This window comes from Vigna unguiculata, chromosome 9 (assembly GCF_037176805.1).
Source record: "Vigna unguiculata cultivar grain cowpea cultivar isolate G323 ecotype 2 chromosome 9, ASM3717680v1, whole genome shotgun sequence".
Taxonomy (NCBI): Eukaryota; Viridiplantae; Streptophyta; class Magnoliopsida; order Fabales; family Fabaceae; genus Vigna; species Vigna unguiculata.
The window spans coordinates 6,368,414-6,377,751 of record NC_140800.1 but is presented as its reverse complement, the minus strand read 5'-3'; the positions used below and the strand labels follow the sequence as shown (position 1 = coordinate 6,377,751).

General features: G+C 35.7%; 2 protein-coding genes across 3 annotated transcripts; both read right to left on the bottom strand.

Annotated features, from left to right (window-relative positions):
• Positions 1-2,941: 2,941 nt before the first annotated feature.
• LOC114162671 (protein MIZU-KUSSEI 1-like) lies at positions 2,942-5,070 on the bottom strand. Its single transcript, XM_085666575.1, has 2 exons — positions 4,884-5,070; positions 2,942-4,137 (listed from the first exon to the last, which is right to left on the bottom strand). The coding sequence occupies exons 1-2, from the start codon at positions 5,001-5,003 to the stop codon at positions 3,337-3,339; spliced, it is 921 nt and encodes a 306-aa protein (XP_085522701.1). The 5' UTR covers positions 5,004-5,070; the 3' UTR covers positions 2,942-3,336.
• Positions 5,071-5,428: 358 nt separating this feature from the next.
• On the bottom strand, positions 5,429-8,914 carry LOC114162673 (protein Dr1 homolog). 2 transcript variants are annotated; one of them, XM_028046626.2, is made up of 6 exons: positions 8,714-8,914; positions 8,568-8,623; positions 8,347-8,436; positions 7,679-7,773; positions 6,563-6,631; positions 5,429-5,813 (listed from the first exon to the last, which is right to left on the bottom strand). In XM_028046626.2, exons 2-6 carry the CDS (start codon positions 8,620-8,622, stop codon positions 5,652-5,654), a joined length of 471 nt encoding a protein of 156 aa, XP_027902427.1. In that variant the 5' UTR covers position 8,623; positions 8,714-8,914; the 3' UTR covers positions 5,429-5,651. The 2 variants fall into 2 exon arrangements, with proteins under 2 accessions (XP_027902427.1, XP_027902428.1); XM_028046627.2 differs by having other exon boundaries at positions 8,347-8,462; positions 8,714-8,884.
• Between the last annotated feature and the right edge of the window lie 424 nt (positions 8,915-9,338).

The window sequence follows — 9,338 nt, the reverse complement described above, 5'->3', positions numbered from 1 at the left end:
CCCAATCAAACTTTCGCTCAGAAAATAAAGAATAGGACCTTCGTTATTGTTTCATAGAGCATTTTATATTTCAACTTAGTTTTCGATCTTAGTGGCTGTTAAATCTCTTTCAATTTCGTTGAACTTCATCAATCTTGACTTTTTTTTTTTCATTTAGAAACTTCTCCTAAATATTTTGTTATCAGCATTGACGTTTTTTTTTTCTTCAAAATATACACTATACTCTAAAAACTATCTCGATCTTCACCCTTCAAACTTTTACAATACCATTATTCTTCTGAGTCAGTGATCACCAATAATGTGATGTTTTATTCTTGAGACACATGCATATCGATATTTGGGTTATCTCCGTTTTTATCGTATATCTTTATCATTAGGTTTTTGTCGCTGTGCTAGGCTAAGATTTTTATGGAATTACACTATATATATAGAATGAACTAAATAACTACAGAAATTTCATTTATCTCTACACTCCTGCTTTTGCAGTAGAACTGAACAGAAGAATAACAAAATACCCAAATGCTCATTGTTTTTCTGAGAATAACTTTCCAAGATCTCATCATTCTTTCATTCCATCGCTGTATTATTTGAAGAATGGCACTCCAAAAGCTACCAATCACACAGTGATCGTGCATTAACCAACCACAACCAAAGTTTCAAATTGTGGCCACCAATCATTGATGCAGCAAAGTGTTCAAAAACTTGACACTGCAAATAAATGCCACAGATATGGCTCCAATTTTGATATGTTTGAAAATTTCATATAGATTAGATAAAATTAATTTTTAATATAGAGTTAAATATGTTTTTTGTCCATTAACTTTCAGTGAATTTTGAAATTAGTCAATTTTGAAACTTTGAATCAATTTATTCATCTTTCGAAATACGTGAATTTAGTCCTTTTAATCAAATTTTATTAAGTTTATTTGATATTTCAAACGTGTTTCATAATAGTATTTGATTTAACAGTAAAGCAAAAATGTGTTAAACAATATAAACCGCTCAAATTCAATCCTGAAATGCGTACGAAACATCAAATAAACTCAAAAAAAAATTGATTAAAAATACTAAATTCACATATTTTGACAAATGAATGACTAAATTAGTTCAAAATTTTGAAATTAACTAATTTCAAAATTTATTAAGGGACAAAAATATATAAGTAGATATCAACTGATTTTGTGAGAACGAATTAATTTTAAATTCACTTTTGAATTTTTTAATACGGTATCAATTTCATACTTTGACGAATTGACATATGTTTTGTATTGATGTTGCTATCTCATCTTTTGAACCATGAATATGATACATTACCACATGATTAGACATTTCCTATACTCAGCATTAACCATGGAACTATTGGTAGTGCTATTTACGTTTGGATTTAGAGACAAGCATATGTTCATGTTATAGACATAACAAACTCATCCAAGCAATTTTTAATATTCCTTAGTTTGGAGGACCTACCAAAATATTTTGGAAGGCCCTACATGAAATTTTGTGACCCTGCATTGCATTCCATCTCTGAAATTGGAATCTTTTAATGAAATGAATAATTATCTGATCCGGTGATTGAAGTGGGACCCAAGACAGCACATGTCCCAGAGAAGGGACAAGTTGTGGTGGTGCCTTGAAGTCCTTATATGGGGTAGCCGTCTTATGAAAATATACACAAAAACTGTCCTTAATCAAACAACAACCTGATGTGCTTCTTCAATTATAACATTACTCATAATCACATCTACCCCACCAGGCTCCTCACTACTTCTCTCCTTTTATTTTTCTTTCTTAAACAAATCAACTGGTTATCCACCAAACTAGTAGCAGGATGCAGACACCTACACTAAATAGACCCCCACACTTAAAAATTCAAAATTGGAAACAAAATGAACTTTTGTAATTGCGTGTGTGGAAAGTATCGACTTCGATTTTTGATAAAGTCAATTTATAATATATAAGTAAAAATTTATAATATATAAGTGAATTTCTGATAAATTCAATTTATAATATATAAGTGAAAATTTATAATATATAAGTGGATGTAAATATCGTACGTATGAAATTGAATCGGACTTAAAATTATTTTTTAACAGATCATCAACAACTCCCATTGGTGGGTAAGGGGATTTTAGCGTAGTAATTGGGGCCATTATGTAGACTTTATGAGCAGCAATTGGCTTTTATTTAGAAGATGATGAGTAGATTATGTACAACTTCGGTTTTGGTGAAAGAAATCTTAGGAGTTTGGTTTTGACCTCTCTTCACACTGTTTTCTCAAGTTGCAAGGAAAAATAGTAGAAAATTGAAAGCCAGAAAACAAGGAAAAGAGTTCCACACTTTCACTGCTGAGACCCAGCCAGCCACATAAAAGATCTTCGCTCTTTTCTTTTCAATTTTTTCATCGGAAATTTAATTTTGGAAGAGTTTTTAATATTTGTTTTAGCTTGCAATTACGAAAAAAATGATGCAAAAGCTCCATTTTCTTCCATAATAACGGTGGTGGGAACTGGGGTAGTCTACAAGTTTCAACTCATGCTGCACAAACTACAATTAGGCATAAACTGATGAAAATGTAGCACACATTTGAATTAGACAAAGTAAAGAAAAGCAGTCAACAAGAGGTAAAGTTAATGGCTAATGTATAAATAAAGGAAAAAGGAGAAAAGATGGGGTCTGGTGTCAGTAATCGGATATAAATTTCCTTTAGCATATATACACAGTTTTCTATGACTTTGATGATTGGGGTTCTATAAAATTTATTGGGATCATTTCACAGACCCAATAGTAGAAAAATAAGATGTGGCTACACACAATGTTTATTTCTTCTTTTGCGTGTAAATTAAAAATTGGAAGAGTGCTGCATCCACTTCAATTATAGGGAATTAATTGAATCGAGAAGCGATTAGGACATAACGGCGGAGAGGAAATTCAGCATTTGGAATTGAAGAAAATGGCATGATGAATTTAGCAAAAGCTATTCAACCAACTTAAAGTGCCAAGACAATGATGATTTGCATTAACCTCCGTCTCTCATCATTGATTAAAGGATTGGAAAGGAAAAATTACACATATACACCTTTCATGACCCCCACCCCACACCACCATGCTGTAAAGTATTGGTTACCCACTATTCCCCACCTTCCTCACTTAGCCTACTCGCCTATTCTAAAAAAAGGTAAACCCACTTCTTATACCACAGAAAAAAAAAAAAAAAAAAACAGAAGAGAAGAGAAAAATCTGAAGAGGACTAGATCACCATTTTCATGATTGAAGAGCTAAGCAAGTAGTATACCAATAACCCAAAACTAAGTATAATAAACAGATCTAGCAAGGTTGCTAGACTCTAAGCAAGTAGACACTGAGCTCAGGAGCTCCATTGCTATCAGGATTCATCATGTAGAAGGCTTCAGAGTCTCTGGACCCAACAATTCTCTCAAACTTGGCTCTCATGTACATGATTTCACTCTCTGACCCTGCTTCAGCTCCATTGTTATTATTTCCTGGCAGAACACCTGCACCCATTGAAATTGGTTCCACTGCTTTGAGGATGTCCCAGTCCTTTGGCCCACACTCTCTTCTGGTAGCAAAACCACACTTCTTGCCGTTGCAGTAAGTTCTCCACACAGGCTCTTCCAGCAACTTCAAGGACTTCTTCTCTGCTCTTTTCTCCTTGTCACATTCCAGGGCAATTCTGACCAACCCAGATGCCATTTCACGAACTAAACCGCTGATTGGTGTTGCAAGCTCGATGAGGAAGGCTGGCTGGGAAGTGGGGTCCTTCTGAAATGCAAAATGTACATGGCCACGTCTATAGCCAAAGAGTGTGCCTACAACGCGAGAACCAAGGCCAAAGGATGAGTTCAAACGGTTCTTGTTGAAAACAGTGAGGACAGAGCGAATCCTGGAGACTGCCACTGCCTGCAGCTTCTTCCTTGTTACATGTGCTGTGGCTGCTGCAGGTGGTTGAGTCTCAGGAGCAACAAAAACCTTGTCATCCTCTTTTTTCTCCTCCTGGACTAGGGTTGAGAATGATTCTGAAGTGGGAGCTTCACCATCTTCTGTCCCTACCTTGTTTGTCCAGTGAAAGTGCCTCTTGGAGGACATTTCTTGAGAGCTTCTGGCCATGACTGTATTCATCTGAGAAAGAAAAACCAAAAGGGAGTGGCTGCTGCTGCTTAAAGAATAGATGGGAAAGACAGAGAGACAGAGAGAGAATCTAGCTGCTGCTTTTTTATTCCTGGCGATGGAAGTGTGAGGCTTTAAATTTAATTAATTGCTGTTTGTGATTCCAGGCCTCTCCTTTGGTATATAGTGGTGCAAGAGAATCCTGACAAAAGAAACATGGCAGTCCCCACCAGTTGATGTAGGAAATCGAACAGAGATGGGATAATGTGCATTACAAGTGGAAAAAGAAAGGAATCTAAGGAGACATAGTGTTCGTAATTTCACTTTCTTGTAGGGCAGGGAGAGGGGATTGTGCTTGACTAACTCTTTTGACTTGAGGACCCGAAACGGTAGAAAAGGATAAAAAATAAAGCCAAAACAAACAAACCCCAAAGCTATCACTGTTGAATCTAAACGTGCCACTCCCTTCTGAATCCATGTCTTCTAGTGCAACGGTTCACGGTGGTGCTGACATCATCACTCATCAGTTGAGAGTTACTGAATTCTCGTGCTTCATGTTGCCTCCCGACACTACATTACACCTACCTACGAACTGACACCTCCCCATTTGGCCCCACAAAAAGTCCTCCCTAGTCCATCCATCTTATTACTCCTAATTTGTTCAAAACAACTTTCTAATTCCACCCAAAATCATCATCCCAGTTCCTTATTATAGAAAGAGGCATCATGAATAAAAAGGATATAAACCTTCAACTCACATTGTTGAATTCGAGTCGGCCTTTAAATTTGAAACCGGTATCAGCATACCATCTTCTGTGAGAGTTCATGTCAGGGCTAGGCAAGGATATGCCTCCGATAATTATTTCAATATTCATCATATTGAGAACATTCTGTCTTCAATTCTCAATCCCACCATGTGTGAAAACTAATTCACCAACTGAAATCGCAGTATTTTGGCTTAGTTGACCGAATAAAACCAATCATAGAAGAAATATATTTCAGAAGTTGTTTTACTGACTTCCCGTACTGAAGTTGGTTTTAGCATTTAGATATTTGTCAATACATACATGACGTTCAGTTATTTGTGTTATTTGTGTATACATAAACTCGTTTAAATGAATCTAAGATTAGACTTGAATTAAATGGGCATATGAAAGTTAAGTGAACCTTAATTTCTATGGAAACTTTCATGGCCTTTCATATATTAACTAACTATAACAGATTATAATAGATTGTTACAATCTAATATAGCTACTATTGTCAAAATTAAGCCAGGAGCTTCTAGTTTAAGAGATACAACAGGTAAATGGAAATAATTTACATGTAATTCTAAATAAACGAAGGTTTAGACGAACTCCAATAATTACATTAACTTACAAATATTACTAAAAAGAACACAAATGTCGAGCACATTCACGTAGGCCATCAAACTAGTGAATGGGTATTTGTGCAAAATCGAGCTAATCAAGGCATAGGACAGAGTCGGGAGATGCTTGCCTATGCTTTAAGAAAATAAAGGTCCTAAGTTAGCTCTCTAAACTTTGGTCAGCGTCAGGCTGCTTGGGAGTAATGGCTCCTCCATTCATTCTAGCACGGGCCTCTGCAAACATCCTTTGCTGCTCAGCCAATGCTTCTTCCTCTGTCATCTCAGCCCTGTTGCTCCACTTGGCACCTTTCAAAGAGTCTTGCTGGAATGTTTAAAAAATCAATCAGAAAATACTTCTTTGCTCAAGCCAATCTATAAACAATAGTTTATTTCATGATGCAAAATCCACTTTTCTAATCAAATTGATCAATAGTGACCACTATGAGCTTGATACAAAAAATTCCAGGCCATTCATCAACTCAATAGCCAACATGGATCAGTCGTGCATCATGAATCTCAACAACAGAATACTTTCCCACAAGCATTGAATGAACCATATATATATACATAATTCAAGATTCATAAATCATAGGTAATTTAATTTCGCAAGCCAAAAAAGTTTAGTGGGTTCCTCTACAAGTCGCACAGGAGCCCAGATTAGGGCAAAACCACATAACAGATGATGCTCCCGAAGACCACACTATAAAGAGAATATAGGAGCAGGGGAGTAAACCCAAGGTATCAGGCCCATTATGATCTCTCAAACATTTAGATGGGTCACACTACCAGGCAATCAGCATGAGATAACAAGAGAACCATGATCAACTAGGTCTTCTTTAGAGGATCAAAAAGGGAGGCCAGCAGAGACCTGCGGATTCTCCCCTATGACAGACGACATTCAGACAGACTGGCAACTCCACTAGTGTTGTACGAGGATCATCAAATAAAAGCTAAGAAATGGTTTATAATATTGTTCACCCATAAACAATTGTGGAAAGATAGAAGACAAACAATTCTAATGTCAAATGCTAATATATCATGCACATGAGCCATTAAACATTAAACAATCACCATTGTCTCCAGCTTGTGTTGTTCATATGCTGCATAAACTTCCTCGATGTAGTCACCAAATCCAAGAACCTGTCAAAAACATGTGGAAATCAATAACCAACCCAGTCACTTAAAAGCGTACAAATTACTTGTATTGATAATATCTTTTTCAAGAATATTTAATGTAGTAACGACAGTGGAAATGATATAATACGTACTATGTTTGGAACACTTGGCCATTGAAAAGAAATCATTCGAAACAAAAATTTTATTTACAAGATTCTAAACGCAATCTTATACGACAAAGATAAAAGACTAAATATATATTTATAACAACGATACATATTGTTCCAATCAATTATCAGCAATGTTTACATAAAAACAATGCAATCAACAATTTTTACTACTAAATAAGAGTATCCATGAGTTGACACATTTCAATATCTGGAAAGCACGAAGCACATGACAACATTTAGGATGGACAAGAAAAATAACAAGCAACAAAAGAGAGGCTAAAGAGAAAGCACTGGGAGATATTCATTCTGTGATTTGAAAAGCAGTTGTCCAGTCTCACTGCGGATGGGATTGGAGGTGAATTCCTAGGGGTTTCATTTTAACTATCATATAAAAATACAAGAATAAAAAAGATGGCATTGTTATTACTAACTTTTTTTATCAAAAACATTCCAAAATACCAAGAATATTTATCCAATGCCATTACCAACCAATCGTATCACCACCCAAGAGAAAATTTTTGTTGTGCTACATTGTAAACTTACGTAGCAAATAAAAGAAATTGCATAATCCTGTTCGGCCTGTCTGCCTATAACTATCCACAATTCCATATACAATGAAAATCAATTATACTGCCCATATTCTGATTATCGTCAGACAGTACGACCAAGGAATCAACTCATCAGACTAATGTTACCTGCTACATTTGAGTATCATATCAAACTACAATACATCCCACACAGAAACGCACATGTTCAATTGTTCATGGAAAAAACAAATGAACGATGATAAAATACAGAATGCAGCACAGCAACAAGATATCAAATACACAACCAAATACAAATTGGAAAGCATTCGCATGAAAACTTTAGTAAGACAACAGTTCAATCAGTAGAAAAATACCCCTAATGCCTTCAACACGTGCTCCGGTGCAATCGTCCTTCTTTCCTCTTTGTTACAGACTTCATTGGACTCAGATGAGACAAGGTTTATAAACTCTATAATGATACAGATCAACATACAAAATCACATTCAGTAAGGAGCAAAATTTGGGCAAAAGATTAGAAACCCCAAACAGAATTAAATCCAACACAACACGTATTGCTGCCCATACATATCCCTAGTGATACACAAGCAAACACCGTAAAAAGCACAAGTCTAGACATAAAAACAAAAAAACTTAAGAAATGCATTTACCATCAAACATAAAATCCATCTTTCCATTTCACATTATTTACATGGCAAACAACACGGTCGAGTAAAGTCTTCCCTCCTTTTGCCACTTTTTAGCCAAGACCAGTGTGTCATTAAGAAATCGTTTTTTTTTTTAAAAAAAGACACCATTTAACCCTAATCTACCAAAAATAAATCAAAGTTGACAAAAACAACATAACAGTGTACCAAACAGACACCATTCAGCACAGAAAATAAAAATACACAAGAGACCACTAAACCTAAAAAAAAAGGCGAAACACAAAAAATGTTCAAAAACAAACACTGGAACTATCAAAATTTCACTCAACAACAAATTAAACGAAACTCGAAAAGTGTTTTCGTTTTCCAAGCCTCACCGACACAACATTCGATCAACAAATCCTGTGCATCTCTGGCAACACGCACGTCCGGGGGCAACATCTCCTTGATAATTTTCGTCATTGTTGCTGCGAGAAAGATGATCTTTCAAACACTATATAAAAAAACTTCTCTAAATTAAGAAAAAAAAATATTCCTTTACAATTAAGCATTCAAAATCACAAATCTGAGAAGAAAAAAAAAAGACCTAGCGAGATACCTTTAGGAAGCGAAGCGTCTTCCTTGGCTTTTCCAACTATGTCCATAGGCTCCATCCTGAGATCGAAAACGAGTGAACAAAAGGACAAAAAGAGAGAGAGAAAAAGCAGATCTGAAGAAAATAGAAGCGAAGAAAGAAGAACGCACCGAATGAACAGAGGTCGATGAGTCAGCTGATAGAAGAAGGGAAGAAGGTGGACATGGCTGAGGCTGAGGCTGAGAGTCCCATATTTATGAAAACAAGGTGTGGTGTGGTGTGGTGATGGTGCTGCTTTTCAATGCGATGGATAAGAACAAGAGAGAGAGAGAAACAGCAAGTTCTTCCGTCATGCCCTCCCTTGCGTTAGGGCAACCCAAAAGCACGTTGACGTCAACCTCCCCCACGCGCTCCCCCAGCGCGTCCCCCACTGCTTGCGGGACCCCACAACAAACTTTCTGTTGTCACGTAACCAATATCTTACTTCCTCCCCACGTCATTCTTTTGTTTCCATCTCCTCAATAATTCATTTTTTCTCTCTTCCTTAATTATAAAATTCTAAAATCTTTTTCTTTCTCCCTACTCCTTTCAAATTATTTTAGAATTACATCCTCATTTAATTTTTATTTTAAAACTAATTTATTTTTTCTAATTTATATCTTTTAATCTTTATCTATTATATTTTTTTTTTTTACTCTCTATAGCTTAAACTCATAACAACTAAAAAATGTAGCATATATATATATATATATATATATATAATAACTAAATGAATAATTTAACCAATATTTTAAT